General features: G+C 47.1%; 1 protein-coding gene across 5 annotated transcripts in view; it reads left to right on the top strand.

Moving 5' to 3' along the window:
* Positions 1–25,873, top strand: part of NSF (N-ethylmaleimide sensitive factor, vesicle fusing ATPase) — a 79,128-nt gene that overhangs the window by 29,240 nt on the left and 24,015 nt on the right. For all 5 annotated transcript variants that reach the window (XM_033169374.1, XM_033169375.1, XM_033169377.1 and 2 more), the window contains exons 8-14: positions 5,351–5,506; positions 16,093–16,292; positions 18,423–18,588; positions 20,269–20,343; positions 21,408–21,595; positions 24,613–24,708; positions 24,938–25,094. In XM_033169374.1, coding sequence (XP_033025265.1) covers positions 5,351–5,506; positions 16,093–16,292; positions 18,423–18,588; positions 20,269–20,343; positions 21,408–21,595; positions 24,613–24,708; positions 24,938–25,094 — 1,038 coding nt within the window. The remainder of the gene's footprint in view (positions 1–5,350; positions 5,507–16,092; positions 16,293–18,422; positions 18,589–20,268; positions 20,344–21,407; positions 21,596–24,612; positions 24,709–24,937; positions 25,095–25,873) is intronic.

The following is a 25,873-nucleotide window of genomic DNA, read 5'->3' as shown; positions in this document are numbered from 1 at the left end:
TTTTAAATTACCGCCCACAACCAGCATGTGGCAGCAGAGAATCAGGAAAGTAAAAGGTAAAATTAAGCAGTCGGAAGAGGCCAGCTAAGATGTCGTATGATTACAGCCATCCTGCAGGAAACCAAATAAATGAAAACACCAAAAGCCTGCAGACGAAGACTGGCTGAGCTCTTTAAATCAATACATGAAACTCGGTGTGTGCCTCTTTTGGGTCTGCCACCCCTCCTTAGTGTTGATGGATCACAAAGCTACACCCATATAGCAGCCGGAACCACAGCAGGCAGAATTAATATAATATAATAATCTTTATTGCCGTCCAACGACCCATAACATGGATTCAGGATAAAATACAGATTCATACAGACAACCCCCGCAGGGAAGGGAGACCGAAGCGTTATTTGTTTAGTCATGGGTGTGTTGATCTTTGGTTTGTATGACTACTGAAAGAAACTTTACCATGGCCAATGTGATATCGTTGGACTTGTCGTCCAGAAGATATTTGGCATAGTAGGCTTCAGAGTGACCTGGCCGATTTGCCTGTAGTGGTTTAATCAATAGTTCCCTAGCTTGGTCATATTGTCCACAATGCAAAAAAAATATATGCCTCATGCAGTTGACGTCCTGAGAGCGTACACAGATCCTGTTTGGAAAGGGATGCCTCTCAATCTGCCATTTAACACTTCTGATGGGAATACATTCAATCTGGCTTTGGTGGAAAGACGCCGATACGTCGGTACAGACAAATTTCTAAGGTATGCGGGTGTCTGAAAATCGAGCCCATAGTGAATTCCTACCGCTAAGGGGGCCACAGATCACATGAGATTGAGATCGGAGATCACTATGTGATATGTCCCAGAGCCTTTAGCAGGCAGAATTCACTTGTCCAAGTCTAGGCTCTAAACCGCTCTGTATGTGAAGCCTGTGGCCCTCCAGAGGCTAATGGGAATTGTAGTCCAACAACATGTGGAGGAGAATCGCAGGTTCCCCATTCCTGCTGCAAGTCAAGCAGTCCTAAGCCCACTTGGTTGCATGGCTCCCTGGCCCGCCCTCCCTCCCTCCCTCCCGCCAGTTTATACAGCCCCACATGTGTCTAGGTCCTGTGTAGCTCTGCACCAAACCTATTCCCCCCCCCCTCACCGCCTTATCACCTCTTTTTATTTCCATGCCTCCTGCATCCTTGCTGAGGTTCTCCTCTGTTCAGGCCATGGCCTACTTTGCTCCACTTTTTAAGGCCCCTGTCTCAAGGCCGCCTTCCTAACACTCTTGACCCCGTATCATATAAGCCCTCCTGACCTCAAGCACCGCAGAGTTTCGTTGGAGCCAGCTCTCCCATTTGCCCTTCCTTGCCTCGACTCTGTGCCTTTCTCTGCCCTTTTCTTTCTTTCTTTTTTTTTATAAAGAATTTATTGGTTTTTACAAAACAAAGAACAACATAACACATACACCAACACAAACCCAAACACAAACCCAACAATCAAACCATAATAAAAACAAATACAAATCACACCAATCATTCTTTTTCTTGTTTACACAAAAAAAAACTTTTCTTGTTCGAATCAATACTAGGTGACTTCCCCCGTTTTCTCTCCTTTGGTTCCAATTCTAATTTTACTTTAGTAACTTCTCATCTCTAAAATTAAATCATTCAAAAATCTAAACTAAACATACTTCTTAAAATCTAGTTTTTACTCCAAGATAATCTATCACTTCTTAGCTTGAATCAAATCTATTCCAAATATAACTTCATAATAATTAATAATATAACTACATAACACAACACATCTTGTATCAAATCATACATCTTCTTTTTTCACTTAGACTGCTGCTAATAAAGAAATTCAGATATCTCTTCTCTAGTTCAAAAACTTAAAATCTTAACTCTGCCCTTTTCTTTGAGCACTCTCTCTGCCCAACCTCTTCTCCACCTTTCTTTCTCTCTCTGCTCTGTAACTTTCCCCAGCCTTCTTGCATCTTGTCTCCCTGTCCTCTAGCTTCCCTACCTCCCAGTGCCTCTTCCCTAGTCCTCAGCTAGCCCTTGTGTGTGCACGGCTGTAATTACGTAAATCCCAGCCGAGCAGACAACTCGCCCTTCCTTCACAGAAGCTGGACTGCGGTTAGCAGGCCATTCTTTGCTGTTACACCAGCTCAGCTAACCAGGAGGCATCACCTCTGCATGTGCAGGGCAAAGATAAAATACAGAAAGGGGACATGCATTAAGGACCATCCGTGCACATGTTGTGTGAATAGGCCTGCCAAGAAGAGGAAATAAAAATGACTGGTTATTTGTCTCTCCATTGCTCCAATGGTTTGCAAAGCCTCATCCTGGTAGGGAACAAATGGTGCAAAAACACTTGTGTACCATTTTGGAAGAATAAATAAATAAATACAGAAATACAGAAATACAGAAATAATCATAATAATTGGTTATAAACTAGAAAAGGGGAGGCACATGCTGTGCTTTTGTTGGGGCTGTAAATTGGGAAATCGTAACAAAGAAGATAAAAGCAACTTTAAGCCTGGAGAGTAATTTTACGCCCTAATTATTATTTTTTTTTAACCATCCTTTCCAAAAGATGCTGTTTCTCCCTGTTTTTTCCTGATGCTTCTTTTCCATACTGGGTAATTTTCTTCTCTGACCAGAGAATGGAATGGTGGTACCAGAGTACTGTGTTTTTAAAAGATGCTAACTGGTTTGCTTTCTTCAGAAGAAAACAGTACAGCCGTACCTTGGAAGTCGAACGGAATTCGTTCCGGAAGTCCGTTTGACTTCCAAAACATTCGAAAAGCAAGTCGCAGCTTCTGATTGGCTGCAGGAAGCCCCGGAAGCCCTGTCAGACGTTCGGCTTCCAAAACAACGTTCGCAAACCGGAACAATCACTTCTGGGTTTGCGGCGTTGGGGAGCCAAAATGTCCGACTTCCAGGGCGTTCGACAACCAAGGTACGACTGTATTGTTTTCAGGGTTTCTAAGTGTTACACAAATGTGAAACGTTATGCATTCAGTTGAAAGTCAATTCTAAAATGTAGTAGAAATACTGTATATTCTGGCGTATAAGACTACTTTTTAATCCAGGAAAATCTTCTCAAAAGTCGGGGGTCGTCTTATACGCCGGGTGGAGAATCTGCGGTCGAGTATATCTCAAACTCTATATTTTAACTGGAAAAGTTGGGGGTCGTCTTATACACCGGAAAATACGGTATGCCACCGTTATAAGAAATAGAATTAAAATACCAAATATACTGTAATTTTAAAAAGTCTCTTGAGTCTTTTAGGCTGCATTCCTATATTCACCTACCTGAGAGTAAGCTCAATTGAACACAATGGGGCTTGAATGAATGAATAGTCTTTATTACGGTCAGAGACCAGAAAATCAATAAAAATCAATTCGTTTCATAAATAGCATCTATATACTAAAATCACATTTAAATTTTTATAATCAGCACATTTAGACTTTAAAAATTGGTGAGATATCTCACCAATCTGTCACTTTAAAATCATTCCTAAGGGGATTAAGTGGACTTTTTATCACTAATATTTGCTGACATCACGGCATGTCTTAATCTTGACGTGATGTAACAGCACAAAGAAATAAATAAAACAAAAAACCACTTTCCCCTTTGATGTCAGGACTACTGCGGTATTGATTTCTACTTACTGTACTTTCAACGTGAAATCAATTATAGGGTCTAGACCAGGAATGACTGCTACGTGTTCTACATCATCTGTGGCCTCCCTGTGCTGCAGTTAAAAGTATATTTAAAACGACAGGAGTGTAATGGGGTCCTGGTGCTTGGTTTTTTTCTTCTTCTTCCATGGAACGCTCCTTTCCACACCCTCAAGTCAGCTCAAGTATTTGATGAATTGCTTAAATTAATTGCCAGTCATCAGGATTGATGCTTTCCTATGCAATTCTCTCTTCTCCCCACCCCTCTAAATATGGAATGCGTTTAGCTCACATCTTTGTAATCTTTACAACTCTGCAAGGACATCGGGGTTATAACCCCCACGTTAGGTTGGTAGTATGGGGCTGAAGCTGAGATATGGTTGCCTTTCTGGGTCCTTTCAGCAGATCCAAGGCTGAACTGAGATGTGAACAGGTAATTTGTGCAGGGCTGGATTAACCATTAAGCAAAATAAGCATGTGTTTAGGGCACCAAGGGAAGAGGGGCACCACATAAATTTTCCATTGCCAGGTTTTTTACATTAATGGTCACAAATAGCTCATCTGAACGTTCATTTTCTCAGTTGAAGTACAGCCGTACCTTGGTTTTCGAACAGCTTAGTTCTCGAACATTTGGAAGTCGAACATTAAAAATATATTAAAAATCCCAACAGAACAACTGTTCAACAAGGCAGGCTCGAGGCCTTATCTCTATTAAGTATGGAAGCAGATGTGTTATGTAAGATTAGTTTTGACAATCTGAGCACAGACTTTGCAATTAGAAAAAGCAGGAATTTTTTTTTAATCAAATATAAATGAAGTGAAAGTAGACAAAAATACTTTCCATCTTACCGTAGGTTTTGTTTCATTTCAAAAAATAGAACTTTATTTTATGGGTTATTATTTATATTTTGAATTAGATATTGTCGGGGAACTGCCTCCTGGCCCGCTGAGGGGAACGGAGGGTCCGTTAGCATATAGAGAGCCCCGACGCCAATTCAGCAGCAGCACCTCTTCCAGTGGGGAAAGCCGCCACACCTCCAGTGGGGAGGAGAGGGAAGGAACCAGCCAGGCGGGGAGGGGGCTTAGGGATGCCACTGAGAGCCCCAGCGCCTCTTCTAGCCAGGAGCCACAAGCAGGGAGCCTGGGGGGGGGGGAGAGGGCTTGGGGATGTTGCTGAGACCCTGCGCTCACCTAGCCCAGCTGGTCAGGAGGGAGGCACGCCATTTCCGGCACCCCAGTTGCGCAGAGGGGTGAAACGCAAGGAGGGTAGGAGGAGACTTGGGGTGCCGAAGTTATTATGCTGGAGGAGAAGCCGGAAGGGGCCACTCCTGGATTCTGCCAGCGACTGAGACAGACATGCTTTTTGTAGCTCTGCACTGTAAATAGTTTGCACAATAAAACCGCAAAAGACTGTTTGGGCTCCTGCTCCGTTACTCGTGAAGCACCTTCACGCGAAACTTAGAGATATATATATGGAGGCACCAAAATCTTTTAAGTGCTTAGGGTCTCTAAAGGTCTTAATCCTGCACTAAATTTGTGGCTCTTGTTCTTTACCTCTACACACACACACCACTGTGTTCGAAGTTTGCTTTAGCATCTTGCACACAAGAAACAGAACTCTGCAGCATTTCCATGTGCTGACTGAGTTTGTCGTCATTGAGCTGTCTCCTTTCTCCCTTCCCACAGGCAAATCCAAAACTAGGGAAAATCGCCAGTCGATCATCAACCCTGACTGGAACTTTGAGAAGATGGGCATTGGGGGTCTTGATAAGGAGTTCTCTGACATCTTCCGGCGGGCCTTTGCCTCTCGAGTGTTCCCACCTGAGATTGTGGAGCAGATGGGTGAGTACCAAAGCTAAGGGTGAACGAAATCCCACAGTGGTGTATACAAGGGGGTCTCACAAAGGATGGTTACGTAAAGGTAAAAGGTAAGTTAAAGGACCCCTGGATGATTAGGTCCAGTCAAAGGCGACTATGGGGTGCAGCGCTCATCTCGCTTTCAGGCCGAGGGAGCCGGCGTTCGTCCGCAGACAGCTTTCCGGGTCATCTGTGAGCTTGTTGGTTGATGATAAGGGTTTCCACAGCTTCCATCTCCAGATATCCCACCACACGGCTGGCCTGAAACAGGCTTAATCTATCAAGTAGAAAGAGCTGAAGATTTGCTCATCCCCTGTCAGGTAGATCCTATCCATACCTTTCTTCCAGAGAAGGAAGTGGAATTGGTGGGAATACTAGGATCAGACATGGTCTACTGGGAGGTTAATTTGTAGGGCAAGAGCAGAGGTGCAGAATTTATTTAGACTGCATGGACTTGGAATGAGCTTCCCTCCAGTGAACCTACCATAAAAGGTAAAGGGACCCCTGACTGTTAAGTCCAGTCACAGACGACTCTGGGGTTGCGGCGCTCATCTCGCTTTAGTGGCCAAGGGAGCCGGCGTACAGCTTCCGGGTTATGTGGCCAGCATGACTACGCCACTTCTGGCGAACCAGAGCAGCGCACGGAAACGCTGTTTACCTTCCCGTCGGAGTGGTACCTATTTATCTACTTGCACTTTGACGTGCTTTTGAACTGCTAGGTTGGCAGGAGCAGGGACTGAGCAATGGAAGCTCACCCCATCGCAGGGATTCGAACCGCCTTATAATCAGCAAACCCTAGACTCTATGGTTTAGACCACAGCACCACCTGCGAACCTACCATACTAGCAGCCCATTTTCTGATACTTCTCTGTCCATAATAACTTCTTGCCAGTTTTACTGTAAGATGTTGAACTTTGACATTTGAAGATGGAATCCTGATGCTGTTCCAGGTAACATATAAATGAAGCTTTAGAAGCATCCATGTGCACAGTGGAAGTATATGGACTTTCCAATCAATATCTATTCCTGCCAGGGTCATTGTTGTTCCTGCTGAACGCTTGTTCCCCAACATGCTACGGCCCACTTCAAGTTGGACGCTTGCTGGCTAGCAAGTGGAGCTTTTAAGCCTTCCACCCCAGTTCCCTTTCTCTTCTTCGACAGGCCTCCCTTAGGCGAAAGAAGCTTATCTGAAATTTGAAGAAAAGTGCCGCTTCCTGACACTCATCCTTCCCCACCCCCCCGCCACCCCGTGCATTAGTTATGACTTGCTCTTCCAACTATATTTCAGGGCTCAGATGCCAGGTTGACATCTGCTCGGGTCCGCCGTAATAATTCATGAGAGGGAGGGAAAGGAGAAGAAAGCCATTCCTCAGCCCTGCGCAAAGTAGCAGTCGCAGATCTCCCCCCCCCCGAACCCCTTTTGTGTTTTCTCTCTCTCTTGCCTTTCCCTGCTCTTGTGCCTCACAAGTGATCAGCAGTAAATATGCCAGACGCAGCTTGGCATGATTGACCCATCTTGCACTGCTGTTTGTTTCAGCATGGTTTCCACCAGCTCTTATGAAGGGGAGGAGGAGAGAAGGAGTTTTATAAATCAACTTCAGCATGCCGCCTATGGGAGGCGGTGGGGTTTTGGGTTAAACGCGGGTGGAGCTGTGGGTTAAACCACAGAGCCTAGGACTTGCTGATCAGAAGGTCGGTAGTTCGAATCCCCGCGATGGGGTGAGCTCCCGTTGCTCGGTCCCAGCTCCTGCCCACTTAGCAGTTTCAAAGCACGTCAAAGTGCAAGTAGATAAATAGGTACCACTCCGGCGGGAAGGTAAACGGCATTTCTGTGCGCTGCTCTGGTTCACTAGAAGCGGCTTAGTCATGCTGGAAACATGACCTGGAAGCTGTACGCCAGCTCCCTTGGCCAATAAAGCGAGATGAGCATGCAACCCCAGAGTCGTCCGTGTCTGGACCTAATGGACAGGGGTCCCTTTACTTTCCTTTTACCTACGGCCAGTGGAGGTGGAGGCAGGCAGATCTGGCCCCTGGTGGGGTCACACAGCCCCATTAAAATGAACAGGTGTCGTACAAGAGTACGGAGCAAAACTAGGAAGTAACTAAGTTGTCTTGAGCCCCATCCCCAAATTCTAGAAGAGAAAATGTGTAGCTGTGCTTGTTTCTTGTGGCAATAGAATAAATCCATCACGGAATAAAGTTTCATGGACATTGATGACACAGTAGATTTTAGTCAATAGAAGATCTTGCCATAATACGTATGTCAAATATTAAAGGAACCAAAAACCTCTTTGCTGCTTTCCAGATTGGACTTGAGAGAGTGCCCAGAGAGGCATCTTCCAGCATCCATGACTTGCTGGCTTGCTTCTATATGGGGTACATAAAAAATGAATGAAGGAGGATGGATGCCCGACCGTCCTAATTGAACGCATTCAAATTGAACTGGGTAGCAGCCTAAAACTGTTTTGAGCTGGGTGTTTTTGTGCTCTGCCTATTATGGCCTGTCCCATTCTGCTTCCTTCCATTTCAAGTATGGGTTTCCGGCTAAGAACTGGGACATTTGTCCTCATTTATGATAGTGGCTGGTTACAGTGGCAGAATCACTAGTGCTCCATGACCTATCCTAACTAAGTCAAATGTTGACAGCCCTTTGAGTTGGTTCCTGCAGAGATTTTGTCTTCCAGCGTAGTTGCTCTTGCATGTTGTTGTTGTTGTTGTTGTTGTTGTTGTTGTTGTTGTTGTTGTTTAGTCGTTTAGTCATGTCCGACTCTTCGTGACCCCATGGACCAGAGCAGGCCAGGCACTCCTGTCTTCCACTGCCTCCCGCAATTTGGTCAAACTCGTGTTAGTAGCTTCAAGAACACTGTCCAACCATCTCCTCCTCTGTTGTCCCCTTCTCCTTGTGCCCTCCATCTTTCCCAACATCAGGGTCTTTTCCAGGGAGTCTTCTCTTCTCATGAGGTGGCCAAAGTATTGGAGCCTCAGCTTCAGGATCTGACCTTCCAGTGAGCACTCAGGGCTGATTTCCTTCAGAATGGATGGGTTTGATCTTCTTGCAGTCCATGGGACTCTCTAGAGTCTCCTCCAGCACCATAATTCAAAAGCATCAATTCTTCGGCGATCAGCCTTCTTTATGGTCCAGCTCTCACTTCCGTACATCACTACTGGGAAAACCATAGCTTTAACTATACGGACCTTTGCATAGCAAATACTAGACTGGAAGCTAAATTCTATTATCAAGTCAATCCTTTGGCATCTCACCTTTTATTTTAAAATCAAGCTTCTCGCCCTTGTCTGTAATGCTAAGATAAACCCTGGCTATGAGGAGATCATAGCTGGTGTGCTTCTCCCGCAATCCTCTGGCTATGCCACTGGAAGCAAAATTATGGTTTGGCTTCATATATTGTCCAAACCAGGGCTTGTGGTTCACACCCTCCTGGCAATCCACGAGCTGTAAACCCTATAGCAAACATTGGTTAAAGAGGTTCAAAGGCTGCAGGACTGGAGAAGAGACAGCTGTGAACTCTTCTCTGGCTTAGCATTATGTGTGAACCGGCTCCTAGCTCCCCAATGGGAAGCGGGGAGCAGCACATTTTTGTGCAAAGGAGCAGGATCCAGATGTTCAGGGCCTTCCGGGTTGCCTAACCATGGTTAGCCAATTGGTTTGTGTTACGTTGAGCCAGTGTGTCTCGGCGCTCTTGTTCCAGAGGAGATGGAGAAAGAGAGAGGGACTGGATTTACAGCTCTCTATTTGACCGTAAGTACCACATTGGCTGACAGTTGGCCAATGATGAGGGCCAGTCCTGATGCCTCAAATGCTGCCTGCAATTGATGGCTGGAACTTAAGCCTCGGCGAGCTGCAACCCATTCCCATGTTGGTGGCCTTTCCTATAATCTCCAAGCAGCTGTCCAGCCACCTTCTCATTTTCAAGCTCTTAGTGGATGAGGCTGCTGGCATGTCTCCTCTGCGGCTGCGATTTTGCTAAAAGCCTAAAATTACATGATGAAACATAGTTATTATTTTTTTAAGCGAGCAAGCCTTGAGTTCCACTTTTGGGCTCAAAGTTTTTCTGTGTGTGTGTGTTTTTAAAAATGTGTGCAATTTTTACTTCGTAGCCCAGGGCTTTTCTGTATGTGTGTGTTAAGAATGCCTGCTTTAATCTGATCTCCCCCACATTCCATCAGAAGGAGATAATTGTTCTGCAGTTCACATAAATCCTACAGGTCCGTTGGTTCCAATTCATCTTCCTTCTTTGTCAACTTTTCCTGCAGGTGGTCTTAGGATAAAAACATAACACTAGAGGTCAATAGACATTACGCTAAGTGCATGGCAGCCACCAGAAACAGCTGCCGCTCATTCAGTTGTTGTCTTCCTGCTGTATTGTTGCGTAAAACGTGAGCATGATATCACAGCACTGTGGTGTGGTGTGGTGTGAAGTTCCACTTCTTGACCCCTGCCGTCAGACACCAATGATGTGTAATTCGAAAATCAGAACAGGGCACGGAATGGAACATGAATGCAAGAGGGCTAACTGGGATGGTGTTATGGAATGCTCTGGCAGAACTTTGCCATCAGCGCTGGCTCCATTGCTTGGCCCAGGTCAAAGGGTGCTGGTTTTGATCTTTAAATCCCTTTTTAGTTTGGTACTTGGAAGATTACCTCTCCCTGCATGTATCTTGAGACATTTGCAGCCCTTCTTCAAGTGCCTCTGCCAAGTGAGATACGATAGGGGGCTGTGAGCGATAGAGTCTTTTTAGTGGTGGCTCCCAGTTTGTGGAATGCCCGTCTGATACATACTTCTCTTGGATGCCAGGCAAAGACCTTCTTTGCGCCCCAACAGATGGTGCTGCTGTTCTTCATATTGCCTTAGCTTTGCAGGCCGTTCAGTTTACCTGCCCCCTGCTTTTAATTAAAACAAAACAAAAAAAAAAATTCCTTCCAGTAGCACCTTAGAGACCAACTAAGTTTGTTCTTGGTATGAGCTTTCGTGTGCATGCACACTTCTTCAGATACACTGAAACAGAGGTCACCACACCCTTATATATAGTGAGAGAGTGGGGAGGGGTATTGCTCAGAAGGGTGGTGGGAATGGGTGATTGGTGATTGCTTTTAATTGATTTGTTTTGCTCTGGTGTATTAAATGGGTGTGTTTTGTTGCCTTTTATTACGGTATGATTTTTTTTTCATTTGAATTGACTTATTTTGCTCTGCGCACCACCCAGAGAACTTTCTCCTATGGGGCATCCTACAAATGGCATGCCCAAATAAACCAATGATGAGTTCCCTTTTGGCTTAACCCCTTAATTTTAATCCCCAACTAGAACCAGGCTGAAGTTTGCATTTGCCTATATTCAGCCCTTACTACCGGTATATCTTTGACCGTCTCTGCCCCTGGAATTATAGATTATAAATTATAAGCTAAAAAGGCCAGAGGCCCCAACCTCATGAAACTCTGTACAATGCTACATACCATAATGACACTGTCTAAATGGTAGCATCGCCGAGCTTCCCCCTGCCAACCCATTTTATTACCTGCTTTTTGTGGGTACACCTGCAGGTTGATGAAATTATCAAATAAAGTCCGTTCTGTTCCCACTGAGCAACATTCCCAGCCTCCAAATGTCACTTACGCATGCACCTGAGCGGTATGAAAAGACTGGAATAGTCGGTGGCGTAGCTTGGGAGCAGCTAATCCCATGAATGGCACCTGAAGCTGACCTTTACAGACCAGTTTCCCGAGATACAATGCGAGTACGGTTGTCTCCCATCTAATTTGCACCATATGTCAACCTGCTGAGAATTCCTTTGTTTGTGGGGAGCCCGCTATGGTGATGACAACGTTGTCTTTGCCCCTGGATTTATCTCTTGCTCTCTTTTTGTTGTTTGGCTTATTTATTTCCTGTTGTGAGCGGGTGAGCAAGTAATTAAAAGCCTCTCGATAACCCCGGTGTCCTGTTAAAGCGAGTGACCTTTGGTGGGGAATGGTCCTTGCGCTAGACAGAGGCATTTAGAAATGCCCACCCAGAGGAAGAGGGTGAGTTTTGTAAGGTTCTTTGTTAACCGCGCTGACATTTGGATACACTGCCTGCCTTTCTCCCGGAGCGGAGATAAGCTACGAAGCCAAGTGTTGCCTCGCTGCAGGAGGAGCCCACGGCGCAGTCTCTTGTCGTGACATTTTCCAACTTTGTCATCACTTTCCTATTTTGAATGGAAGCCTGTCTCCGTGTTCTCAGTGCCTCCCGTGTTGGCCAGGTGGGCGCGATTTTTAGAAGGACGCTCTCCAGGTGGAGAAGAGGTGAAGGGGTGGGGGAAGCGAGACCAGCGGCAGAGCACATGCTTAGTCTCTCTCGAAAGTCCCAGGTTTAACAGATGGTATCTCTAGCTAAACAAAAGGCGGCAAATCAATTTCACTGGGCCACTTTTGAGTTGTGATGGCTTTTGTCCTCGTAATGCTAGAACTTAGCTGGGGAGGGGAGATTATGGGGCTGTTTTTCTTTTTATTGTGCATTTTGTGTTTTTATATTGTGATTTCATGTTGGAACCACCCTGAGACCTGCAGGTGTAGGGCGGTATAGGTCAAAGGTAAAGGATCCCTGGACGGTTAAGTCCAGTCAAAGGTGACTATGGGGTTGCGGCGCTCATCTCGCTTTCAGGCCGAGGGAGCCGGCGTTTGTCCACAGACAGCTTTCTGGGTCATGCGGCCAGCATGACTCAGCCGCTTCTGGCGCAACGGGACACTGTGGCGGAAACCAAAGCGCATGGAAATGCCGTTTACCTTCCTGCCACAGCGGTACCTATTTATCTACTTGCACAGGCATGCTTTCGAACTGCTAGGTTAGCAGGAGCTGGGAGAGAGCAACAGGAGCTCACCCTGTTGCGGGGATTCGAACCGCCGACCTTCTGATCGGCAAGCCCAAGAGGCTCAGTGGTTTAGACCACAGCGCCTATCCGCATTGTAGGGGCGGTATACAAATATACTGAACAACAACAACTTGGGAGCATCCTGTGGAATTGATTGGCAGTGGGTTCAGGGCAGACAAAAGAGACTTTGCAGTGTTTAATTAATGAATGGCGTTTGTTGCCGCGAAATGTGGCGGTTTCTGCTCAGTTGGATCACTCTGAAAGCGGATTAGACACATTTCTTGAGGTTAATATCTGTGTTTTTAGGTGTTGCACCTAAAACGGAACCTCCCCTGTTCAGAGGCACAGGGACACAGGAAGTTGCCTTACACAGAGTCTGACCCTTAGGTCCATCAAGCTGTTGTCCACGTAGACTGGTAGCAGATCTCCAGACTGGAGCGCCTCTCAGCCCTACCTGGAGACGCCAGAGATTGAAGTAGATGCTCTGCCACTGAGCTATGGCAGTATACCTCTCAGTACTGTATAGCTGCGGGGAGGTTTGTTGCCTTCCTGCCCAGTCTGCGGGTGTCCCAAAGGCACATAGCTGCCATTGCTGGGAAACAGGACGGAGCCTTAGTGACAGAGCAAGGTGCTTTGTGGAAACCTGGGGTTGCTGTTATGGACCGGCTGGATGCAAAGCAGTGGTGTCAGGCACTAGCTGTGGAATCCCCATGGGAATAAGGCTCGGAGCCAGGGGACTGGTGGTGGGACGGCGATGAGTGGTCAGGGGGAGAAGACTGGGAAACGGAGGTGTTGGAAGCTGAAGAGGCAGCAAGGATTTAGTGAGCAGGAAGAGGCTGGGACAAAGAGCAGTCCAGAATCAGAGAAAGGAGGCCAGGAGACAGAGATGAGGCAGGCTGCTGAAGAAGCCAAGGGAGTTTCCCCCTCTTGCTGTGTCTTGCTCCTCTCATATGAGGACCAGTCTTTGAAGTAGACTTCCTTGTGATCGACTAGAATTTCCACTTGCTGACACGTCATCCCTGTGTGCCCAAAGAGCAGTCTCTTACTCCACCAGTTAATTTAGCGCTCAGCGACCACAGTTTTGTATTGTCTGCACTGACCACTCTGTTCCCTATTGAGTTGGCAATGCGGACAGCTGAGGAATAGAGTCCTTTAGTGGTGAAGCTATTGCTGGAGTGAACGACTGTTTTCTGAGAGTACAGGTGTGCGCACACCCCCACTCTGATGCCAAGAGCATAGTCTTGTGATGTGCAAGGAGCCAGTTCTTGAGTATAACCTTTTGGTCCAGCAATGAAGAGTGTGTGACTATGTATGTATGCATGCAGATCAATTCACAATAATTCTTGCTATTGGCCAGTTGTCTGATAATGGCGAGTCTCAAAGCCTTTGGGTACTTCACCTGGCCATGTGGCCTCCCGTTTCAAGGGGGCTAGCATACAGCAGCAAGGGATTACGTCCATCTGGCTTGCCTGACAACAGAAATTCCCTAAACCTGCTTGTGCGAAATCTGCCCCAACTTGCTCGTAGCCTTTCCGTAGCCTCTCTCGTCTCGGCAAGCTGGGATTCCCCTTTGCTGGCATCACTCATCATTCGAATCCCGCCTCACTGTTTTTTTGGCTACACAAGAGATCGTGTTCCCCCAGTATGCTGAATTAACTGGCTCTACCCTGACACTAATTTGACAAGGATCACTTTTAATTTATCACCACCTTGCTGGTTCATGTGTAAAATTAGTCTTTCACCTCCAGTGATATTTTTCTTTCCTCCCCCATTTATACACTGTGTGTATATTTGCTTTTCTGGTTGTCTCTCTCGAATGCCTGAGAGCTGACTAATAAATTTTTTCGTTATCCAACTCTCCATCAAGACAATAGCAAAGGAGAATCATGTTTGTTTTTCTTTTGTAAAAAAAACATCAACAACTCACAAATGTCAACAGTATTATCACATTTGCTGCCGTGACTCAACCCATTTCAGAGCTACACACCGGCCTTTTCAAACCAGGGAACAAGTTTGCCTTAGTTCTGCTCCTGGGAGCTGCAGCGCCGTGAGGTACCATTCCGGGTACCACTCAAGATCGAGTGGATAGCAATCCCAGAGATGGGCAGGGAATAATCAACTGCTGCTGTTTCATGTTTGCTTCAGCGTATTTCTCATGATTCAGCAGTAGAGCATATGCCTTGATCTCAGATTCAATCCCCAGTTAAAGGAGCTTGCAAAGCAGGGCTGCAAAAGATCATAGAATCATACAGTTGGAAGGGACCCCAAGGTTCATCTAGCCCAGGCATAGGCAAACTCGGCCCTCCAGATGTTTTGGGACTACAATTCCCACCATCCCTGACCACTGGTCTTGTTAGCAAGGGATCATGGGAGTTGTAGTCCCAAAACATCTGGAGGGCTGAGTTTGCCGATACCTGATCTAGTGCAACCCCCTGCAATGCAGGAATCTCAACAAAAGCATTCATGACAGATGGCCATCCAACCTCTGCTTTAAAACCTCCGAGGAAGGAGAGTCTGAGGGAGACTGATCCACTGTCGAACAGCTCATATGCCTTTAAGTGGCAGCCAGCATAGTTGTTGCTGGCACCCGTCTGTCTCAAGAAACAATGGGGTGCGCCTCTGGGGGCGAAGCCAAACTGCTGCGTTATCAGCACCGAAGTGACCTCCCCAGGGCACAAGCCTGGGCTGGGTGTATGGAGGTCCTGGGCTGCCCAGACAACAAGACCTCCCTCTCAGCCTCACCGATGTGGTCCAGAGGAAAGCAGAGCAATGCGTTTGGCACCAGCTTGGCTTCAGGAGTTGCTAGAAGGAGGCGTACAAGGTTTATGGGCTCTGCTCCGGATTTGTGTAGGGTTTACTCCTGAGCAGGGCCGTCTCGTCATAGGAGCTGGGTGGCACGGTGCACCAGGGTGCCAGGCCCCCCAGGGGCGCCCCGCGAGCCCGCCGGCATACCGGGCGCTCCCTCCCCAACCCGCGCCTGCCCCCATGGGCGGGTGAGTGGGCGCTCGCGCGCCGGCGGGCGAGTTACAAGCCGGCTGCCCTCCGGAGCCCCAGCTGGAGCGCTGGGAAGGGCGCGCAAAGCCCCGCGCCGCTCCAGCGCCACGCCCCTCATCCCCCGCTCGCCCACCTCCCTCCCGCGCTGGCCGCCCCTCGGGGGATGAGGGGTGTGGCGCTGGAACGGCGCGGGGCTTTGCGTGCCCTTCCCAGCGCTGGGGCTCCGGAGGACGGCTGGCTTGCAGCGCCACGCCCCTCATCCCCCGCTCGCCCACCCCCCTCCCGAGGGGCGGCCAGTGCGGGAGGGAGGTGGGCAGAGAGGCAGCCCACCAGGGGCACCGAGGGATCGTCGCACCAGGGCGCCCGATCCCCTTAAGACGGCCCTGCTCCTGAGCCTTGTCTTCTCCCAAAGATGTCCTGCAAGGCAGTGGAGGTTTAGGATCAGAGTTGTCCTTCTCTTAGATGAGCTACATTCTCAGCTGGATGGGTCTCATCTGCCCCAGGTAGCTAGTATAATTCTGTAAACACTGTCAAGATTTGATATGGATACCAGTTACCAACTCAGCTGCTGTATTTTCTGTCAGTCACCCTTTTCGAACGGTCTTCCTCAGCGGCCCCTTGCAGAATGTGCCATTTTCTTTTGGTTACCTCCGACCAGGAAAGAACTCTTGTTTTGACATTATGATGAGCTGCCCCCTTTCTTCTTTCCTTCCAGGCTGCAAGCACGTCAAAGGCATCCTGTTGTTTGGTCCCCCTGGCTGCGGAAAGACCCTTATGGCCAGGCAGATTGGCAAGATGCTGAACGCCAGAGAGCCGAAAATAGTGAACGGGCCGGAAATCCTCAACAAATACGTCGGGGAGTCGGAGGCCAACATTCGCAAGCTCTTTGCAGATGCAGAGGAAGAACAGAAGAGGGTAAGTTGCCTTTAAGGTAAGGATTTACGAGCTGTAAGGATTGCAGAAAGGGTAATTGGTGTTAGCTTGCCTTCAATAGAGACAATTTATGCTACCCGAGTTAGGAAGAGAGCAGAGAGAATTGTAGCAGATCCTTTACATCCCGGTCATCATCTGCTTGATTTACTTCCATCTGGACGTCGCTACAGGACTTCATATACAAAATCGGCCAGGCACAAGAATAGTTTTTTCCCTTGTGCCATTAAATTGTTAAATTCATAGTTGTATAGCTTAAGGGGAGGTAAAATATGGGTGGGGTTTCTTTGCTTCTTTGTATTGTGAGAGGAACAGTGTCTGTATGTTTACATTGCAATGTAGCCGAAACAAATTCCAAGTATGTTGGAAAATGTACTTGGCCAATAATAAATTATTCCTATTCCTATTCCTATTCCTATTTAAATATATATATTTTTAAATGAAAGAATAAGATGCAATTGTATAAGATTCCTGCTAGAATCAGACATGATGGAGCATTGCTTGTTTCTCTCTTTCCTGTTGCAAAACGTTTGGGGTGACATCAATGCATTGCCAGTTTTCTTGCCCCCACAAGGAGCGGGCAATGAAGTTTAGGAGGAATGGGGGAAACTCACCAGGGTGAATATGACTTGCATTATAGTAATAATGGATGTCATGGGAGGAAAAGAAACGGCAGAGATTGAAGGCTTCTGCTTTCAGCTATCTCCCTAGTGTCGAGCACCAGCTGCATGGTTTGTGGGATGACAGCATGGGAAAGACACTTTGGGTGGTGGTAACCCAAGAGGCCCAGCCCTTAAGCTTCTGCAGTAGATTTCTGTATAGCTTCAGACCTGGGGCTGTTCAAGGGCTTTGCTCTTTGCAAATTCTGGTACCCGAGCCATGGCTCCTAGGCGAACGTGTAAAACAGCTTTCACCAACCTACAGCGGCAGAGCATATGCCTGCACTGCCCAGGGCGTGCGCGCTCCCGAGGGGGCGGTGCACGGAGGGTGCCCTCCCAGGCGCGGGATAGCCACTCGGGAGCATGGAACAGCGCGCGCGCCCTGCAGCCGGGGGTGGAGCGTGCCACCCATGGCAGACATTCGGTGTGCCACCTGCCCGCGACTCCCAAGCCTTCCCCAAGCTGTCAAAATGAAGGGGGAAGGGGGGAATGCTGCTGGTAAAGTGATGCGGCTCCTCCCTTCTGCTGACGGCTCGGGGCAGGCTTGGGAATCACGGGTGGGCGGCGCACCAAATGTCACACACACCCCCCCAGTGAAGACGCCCAGGGCGGTCCACCCCCACTGCACCCCCCTTCCTCCGCCCCTGCCAACCTAGTGCCTTCCAGACGTTTTGGACCACAGCTGCTGTCAGCTCCACCCGGTATGTGCACACAAGGAGATGAAGGGAACAGCGGTTCTCAGTGGCTGTCCTTAGTTCCGGCATTTCCTTCCCCTGTAAATCCACTGAAGCTGTGTGGACCTGTCTGGGCAGAAGGATCTTGAAGCAAAGTGGATTCGTACTACTTTATGCGGCCGTACGGGTGCAGTTTCTGAATGCTCCTCAACATTTTAAAATGTTTCTGAAGAGAAGAGTAGCTCGCTAGGGAACAAAATGGAATTTGATCAGTGTAATTGGGGGTCCCGAGAGTTTTCTGTTCTACTACTCTCAATGCCCGCCTAGTCCTGGGAGAGGGGGGGCTCAGGAATGCTTTCCAAAGACACTGTCAGCTGTCTCTCTCCCAGTGCTTCTTCCTTTCGCTGTTCCTCTCCCAATATTTCTCAGCTTCTCCTCTCTGCAGCCTCTGAACTACGTCCTTCTGCAAACCACTGTTCTAAATCTATACTGTCCTCCTGTTCTCGAGAAGGTTCAGGCGAAGGGGGAGGGGCCACCATTCCTCCTCAGTCCAGCCCCTGACAAAATGTAAAAGTAAATAAACTTTATAACGCTGTGGTGTCCAGTATGTGTTGTGCTTAGCTTGCACAAGCTCTTGCATTCCTGGATATAGGCCTGTTGCATAGAAGTTAGTTCCCCCCTGCCCCACCCCGAAGCTCATCCTGTAACAGATGGGAAAAAGAAGGAGCAGCCCTTTTGGGGTCCATGATCTCTGGCACGCTTCTGTTTTTCTTCTCCACTAGCTTGGTGCAAACAGCGGCGTCCACATCATCATCTTTGATGAAATTGATGCCATATGCAAGCAACGTGGGAGCATGGCGGGCAGCACCGGCGTCCACGACACGGTTGTGAACCAGCTGCTATCAAAAATCGATGGGGTCGAGCAGCTAAACAACATCTTGGTCATTGGTATGAAAGCTCTTTGTTCTGTTTTGGGGTGGGGGACTCTGCTGTAGTTTCCTGTCAGGCGTAGACTCTGCAGGGTTTGTGTTGCGCAGCATTTGCTGTTCGAATGTCTTAATCTTCAGCTTTTAGGGTACCTGAAATACACAAGAAGGTGGCCTTGGGCAAGCAGTTAAATTGGATTATGGCCAAGCTTTGCTTTGGGTGGGTAGAGATTGACTGATATTTACACTCAGTTTAAAAAATGATTTCATTCCAATATGGATTATTCCAATCCCTAGGTTTTTACAGTTCTTGCGGTAGATGATGAAAATGCTTGCCAGTTTTTAAACTCACCCTTTTGACACTTAAGGAGGCATTAGAAGCTTTTAAATTATATAAATAACAGTAAAATCAATGTAAAGCCATATATGGTTTTATTGTACATTGTAATTGTGAATGTTTTAATCTTCTGGTGCAATTGGTTTGTTGTGTGTTTTAATTATGGATGGATTCTTATAGTTGATTTGATAGTTGTAAAGCGCTTAGAAGCCGTTAAAAGTGATAAAACCGGTCCAAAAGACACAGTGAGATTAAAACAGCTTTCAGCCAAAATCTTGATCTACCTTCTGTAATAAATGTTTTCAGGAGCCATCAAAAAAACATCAAGAGGTTTCCTGGTGGCTTCTCTGGAAGGGGAGATCCACAAAACAGGATGCTGTCTCTGAAAAGGCCTGCTCCTTTCAAAATACAGTCATACTTTGGTTCCCAACGCCTTGCGAGTCAAACGTTTTGGCTCCCGAATGCCGCACACCCCAGAAGTGAGCGTTCCGGTTTGCTAATGTTATTTGGAACCCAAACGTCCGTCACTGGTTCTGATTGGCTGCAGGAGCTTCCTGCAGCCAATCAAAAGCTGCACCTTGGTTTCCGAACGTTTTGGAAGTCGAATAGACTTCCGGGACGGATTCCATTCCGATTTCTGAGGTACGACTGTACAGAACCAAAAAAAGATGTGCTGTGTTTAAATGCCTGAATTGTGATCCCCCCCACCTTTCTGATTATTGGGATTTTTCGGAACAGATTACATTAGAAAACCAAGGTTCCACTGTACAGTCATACCTTGGAAGTCAAACGAAATCCGTTCCGGAACTCCGTTCGACTTCCGAAACATTCAAAAACCAAAGCATGGCTTCCGATTGGCTGCAGGAAGCTGCTGCAGCCAATTGGAAGTCGCTGAAGCCCCGTCAGACGTTCGGCTTCCAAAAGAATGTTCGTAAACCGGAACACTCGCTTCCGGTTTTCGATCGTTTGGGAGCTGGAACGTTCGACTCCCAAGGCGTTCGGGAGCCTAGGTACGACTGTATTGCTGGATGTGCCGCAATTTAGCCCTGTGAGCTTGCTGGCTCACACAAATTCTGATCCATAGATATGCACCCACCCACACACCCACCCACCCACCCACACACCCACCCACACACCCAATGTGTGAGCAAAACAATCCCAGCTGTAATGTTTGAAATGGCTCTTGCCTCATCCTCTCGAAGGGGCGAATTCTAGATGGGGATAAGGAACCATTGCACATCGCCATTTGTCCTTGGGGAAATGAGGGCTCTGCAAAGAGGGACCAAGGGGTGACAGTGGCCCCTGGGCTCAAGCCATTAAAGCTGCTCTCGATGCTTTTACTAACGGCTTCTGTCTGATACATAGGAATGACCAACAGGCCGGACCTGATTGATGAGGCTCTCCTGCGACCTGGGCGACTGGAGGTGAAAATGGAAATTGGTAAGTAAGTCGTGGAAATGCTCATGTTCACAGGCTGACGGTGTGAAGCAGAAAGGAACCAAAAGGTTGGTCGATTGTAGCAGACTTGCAAATGAGTACATAGAAGTTATCATTCTCGCCATTTTTATTTATTTATTTATTTTGCTGTCCTTCCCAGCTGCTTTCTGCATGCCGGAGGAGGAGGCTGTAAGCTTCTGTGGTTTTAAAACCTGGCTTGTTCTCGTTAATCATAGTTTAAACAAGCCACAGTTTCTCCAAGTCTGGGTGTCATGGGGAACTGGGGTTAGTTCATCTATTTACATCTCTATACTGCCTGATGTTCAGTGGGAGGTTTACAATACAGTGGTACCTCGGGTTACATACGCTTCAGGTTACATACTCCGCTAACCCAGAAATACCGCTTCAGGTTAAGAACTTTGCTTCAGGATAAGAACAGAAATCGTGCTCTGGCGGTGCAGCGGCAGCGGGAGGCCCCATTAGCTAAAGTGGTGCTTCAGGTTAAGAACAGTTTCAGGTTAAGAACGGACCTCCGGAACGAATTAAGTACGTAACCAGAGGTACCACTGTATTAAAAATGCATAATATAAAAATGAACATCTAGAACAGAGTTAAACACCACAAGATAAAATGACAGAGGAAACAGCAGTGTAAAAGATATTAAAAACTATATATATATATATAAACCATTTCCACCCCACTTCCTTAATTCATTTATTGGGTCACCTACAGAAGGTGACCTTACAGTCTAGGTAGTTAAAAAATAGTGGTTCACAAAATACAAGGAGGGTGAGTGAGCACACAAGCTTGAGACTTGCCAAGGCTCACATGCACATGTCTGAAATCCACCAATTTGACGTTCCATCAGTGCCCTCTGAATGACCCTTTTCAATCTAGATGAAGCTAGAGTGCCACGTGACTCCCTTTCTTCACTCCCGAGAAGCCCATCAGAGCCCTGGGTTTTGGAGAAGGGTGGCTTATTGTGTTGCAGCACCTAGTATTGCGGCCGTGGAACAGAGCATTGTTTCCCAACGCAAATAATTCACAGTGTTGATGATCTCTTTTAGGTTTGCCGGATGAAAAGGGCCGGATGCAGATTCTTAACATCCACACCTCAAGGATGCGGACCCACCAGCTGTTGGCCCCAGACGTTGACATTTCGGAGCTGGCTGTGGAAACCAAGAACTTCAGTGGCGCTGAGCTTGAGGGTCTGGTCCGCGCAGCACAATCCACTGCTATGAACAGACACATTAAGGTTTGCTTCTTCCCACCCCAGCCCTTCAGATGGCATTGGCAGTAAATCCAAGATGGATCTTCTGTTGCCTCCCTCTTCCTCCTCCTCCTCCATTCAATAATGCTTCCAAGCATCACCCCTGCCTCAGTTAAAGAAAGAGGTGGACCTTCTCAGATCTCAACCCAGAGCTTCCCTTTCTACTCCCAGCCTCCCACCCTGGGAGATCTTCCCTTCCCAGCCTCTCACACAGGGTCCTTCACTAGCCAGCCATCGCCTTCAACTGTGCACAGTCTCCTCATTAACCCAGAGTAGAGGACAACAAGTAGGGACACGGGTGGCGCTGTGGTCTAAACCACTGAGCCTCTTGGGCTTGCCGATCAGAAGGTTGGCGGTTCGAATCACCGCGACGGCGTGAGCTCCCGTTGCTCGGTCCCAGCTCCTGCCAACCTAGCAGTTAGAAAGCACGTCAAAGTGCAAGTAGATAAATAGGTACCACTGTGGCAGGAAGGTAAACGGTGTTTCCGTGCGCTGCTCTGGTTTGCCAGAAGCGGCCTAGTCATGCTGGCCACATGACCCAGAAAAACTGTCTGCAGACAAATCCCGGCTCCCTCGGCCTGTAAAGTGAGATGAGTGCCGCAACCCCAGAGTCGTCTGTGCCTGGACTTAACTGTCAGGGATCCTTTACCTTTTACCTTTTTAGGGGACAACAAAACAAAGGAAGATCTAAGCGCAAAAAAAGGAAAAGGAACAGAGAAATTAAAGTAAAAAAGGAGCAAGAAAGTAATAAAGGGGAAGGATTAGGAGGTGGGGAATACAGTCATACCTTGGTTGACGAACGGCTTAGTTGCCGAACGTTTTGGTTTTCGAATGATTTTCGGAAGCCGAATGTCCGGCGTGCCTTGGGTTTTTTTTTTTTTTGCGTGCCTTGGTTTTCGAACCGTTACAGGGAGTCGAACGGACTCCCGGAACGTATTCTGCTCATCAACCAAAGTATGACTGTACCGGGAGCCCTTCCCCATCCCACTGTTCATAAGACATTGCCACATACTTTTTCTCTAAGGAGGGACTAGGATTACATGAGATGCAACTAAGCTTTCAACCGAAGACTCGTTGCTTCTTGCATGTACTGAACCCATAGATCTGCACAGAGGCCTCTTTCTGTGCACAGTTGTGCAGAAAAGTTAAGCACATGTGCCGTGCGCATGTGTTGGTGTTCAGCTCCCGGTGCTGAGATTTGAAGATGGGATGTAATTGGTGTTTGTCTCTTCCCCCTGGTCCCCCCCCCTTTTAGTTGTAAAGGTCACTGTGCCTTTAATAGGAAAGGAGTGATGCAGGCTGCGAAATGTCAGAGTGAGAAGGTTAGAGATTAGCTGGAACATGCAAAATCAGGGTTTGCTATTGAAGAGTGTTGAAATGCTTTTTTTTTTTTTTAAACTTGCCACAGGTGTAGGGCCAGGAATGCACCCTGGAACAGACAGGCGTTGGTGTAAATGTTTTAATGCCGTGCAGTGATTTCGGGGCGGGGGGGGGAAGTGCTGTGGCCAGTTGCTGACTTGAAAAGGCACCCTAAAGATTTGGTGACGATGGGGTTCGGACTCCTGGCTCCACTAACATCTCACCCCCACCCCCCAAAAAGCCCTTCGAGTTTATGTCTGTTTATTTATGTCTGTTATTATTTGTGTGGTGTAAGATTTAATGGTTTGTTTTGTTTTATGTTTGGAATTTTTTTTTAAAAAAAACATAAATTTAATAAAGGTTTATTTTAATAAATTAAAAAAAAGAGTTTGCATTACCCTCTGCAGTTTTGGCAAAATATATAACCTTCTTTCTGGCATATAATGCTCTGCTTCTTGTAATCCCTAGAGGGGGGAAGTGGTAACATGCAGTTGCCTTAATATGGGTAGATTATTGCAGTGCTTTCCATTCCTGCATTCCGGGTGCGTTTCATGCCACCATAATCCCCGACCTGTTCACATTCTCAACAGGAACCACCTGAAGACTGTACACAAATGGGCCTGTTGTGTAAGAGCACCACAGAAAAGAAGTGACCTTTCTTTCCAGTAGGCCAGGAATGGGGGGAACCTGTGGGCCTTCAGATGCTGTTGGACTCAACCCCCTCCAGCCCCAGCCAGCCTAGCAAAGGACCAGGGGATTATGGGAGTTGCAGTCCAGCAACACCTGGAAGACCATAGAGCTCAGGTTGATCATTCAAAGCAGCCATCTTGACAGGTTCTCATCATTAGAGGGGGTCAGCAAAATATGATCGGGTAGGATGCAAAGAGAGATGGGAAGAAAGAGGGAAAGACCCATGCAATTCTGCTTCCAAGATTCTTTTTATCTTCAAAAAGGTCTAAACACATTTCCCCCTTCTGTTTCAATGGAAGCTGAGGCTCTTTAGATTTTTTTGCAGGGCTTCCAAAGAGTCTCGCCTCTTGACCTCAGCAGCTTTCTCTGTGAACACGTGCCTCCAGCTGGCTCTCCCTCTCTCTGGAAATATTTTATATTCTGTTTTACAAATACAGAATTGTAACAAATACCATTATAGCTCCATATAAAGAGACCCCCCTGAATCTCCGGACTTCCCCCCTTCCATCCCCTCCATGGGTCCTAATGTCAGCATTTACACCTGTGTATCAATCCATTATCCACATATTTTATCCATCCGAGTTATCCATAGTCTTTGTTACCTTACAAGTGAGTTTAAAATCCTGCTAATGTTTCCATCTGCTTACAAATGATCTCCTAAGTAAATTATAAATTTCCCCCATTCTTTTTTGAAGTTCTTGTCCTCTTGGTTCCTGAGCTTTCCGGTTAATTTTGCCATTTCAGCATAGTCCATCAACTTGGTTTGCCATTCTTCCCTGGTCGGGATTGTTTCTTCTCTCCATCTCTGGGCTAGTAACATCCGTGTGGCTGTTGTCGCATACATCAATAGTCTTTTCTGGTCCTTTGTGATCTCGGTACCTATGATTCCTAATAAAAATGCTTCTGGTTCTGTCTGTCTGTCTCACTAACATGCCATCTCCTCTTGTGATCAGGCCACCACCAAAGTGGAAGTTGACATGGAGAATGCAGAGTGCCTGCAGGTGACAAGGGTAGACTTCTTAACTTCTCTGGAGAATGACATCAAGCCGGTGAGTGAACCCCTTTTAACCCCGCAGAAATTTTGTGTTGCTCCCCTCTGTCATAGCTGTCAACCTTCCCTTTTTTTGCGGGAAATTCCCCTATCAGTACTGATCGGGGAATTTCCCACAAAAAAGGGAAGGTTGACAACTATGCCCTCTGTGGAAGACCAGAGGCAGGCTGGAATGAACCGACAATGACTTCCTGGCTTTGCATCATCTCCTTTTCTTCAACCTGCAGGCATTTGGGACCAATCAGGAGGATTATGCAAGCTACATCATGAATGGTATCGTGCAATGGGGTGACCCTGTCACTCGGGTGATGGATGATGGAGAGCTTCTTGTTCAGCAAGCCAAAAACAGTGACCGTACCCCGTTGGTCAGCGTCCTTTTGGAAGGTAGGTTTCCCTCTCCACGTTATCTTCTCAGGCAGATTAGGACTGGAAACCCTGATGTCTAATAATAGTAGTAGTAGTAGTAATTATTTATTTATTTATTTATTTATTTATTTATTTATTTATTTATACCCTGCCCATCTGGCTGGGTTTCCCCAGCCACTCTGGGCAGCTCCCAACAGAATATTAAAAACACAATAAAACATCAAACATTTACATAGCTGTCAACTTTCCCTTTTTTGCGGGAAATTCCCTTATTCCAGCGCCGTTTCCCATTGCAAAAAAAAGGGAAAGTTGACAGCTATGGCTGTTTCCCAATGCAAAAAAAAGGAAGGTTGACATCTCTGAACATTTAAAACTTCCCTAAACAGGGCTGACTTCAGATGTCTTCTAAAAGGCAAATAATTGTTTATTTCTTTTACATCTGATGGGAGGGCGTTCCACAGGGCGGGTGCCACCACTGAGAAGGCCCTCTGCCTGGTTCCCCTTCTCGCAGTGAGGGAACCTCCAGAAGGCTCTTGGAGCTGGACCTCAGTGTCCAGGCAGAACGATGAGGGTGGAGACACTCCTTCAGATATTCTGGGTCGAGGCCGTTTAGGGCCATATGATGTCAGGTAGCTGAACATTCAAGCCAGGGCAAGATTCTCTCTTTGCAGGCCTGGCTAGATGCACAGGACGAATTGAGAACACAGTTTAAGTGTGCTCCCAGTTCTTCCTTTGCAACCCAAACTAAGCCATGCAAGGAAAGAGAAAAATTCGTCAAATTAAAAAAGTGCTGTATT

This window comes from Lacerta agilis, chromosome 14 (assembly GCF_009819535.1).
Source record: "Lacerta agilis isolate rLacAgi1 chromosome 14, rLacAgi1.pri, whole genome shotgun sequence".
NCBI lineage: Eukaryota > Metazoa > Chordata > Lepidosauria > Squamata > Lacertidae > Lacerta > Lacerta agilis.
The sequence above is the reverse complement of the archived record's forward strand: the minus strand, read 5'-3'. Positions and strand labels throughout refer to the sequence as shown.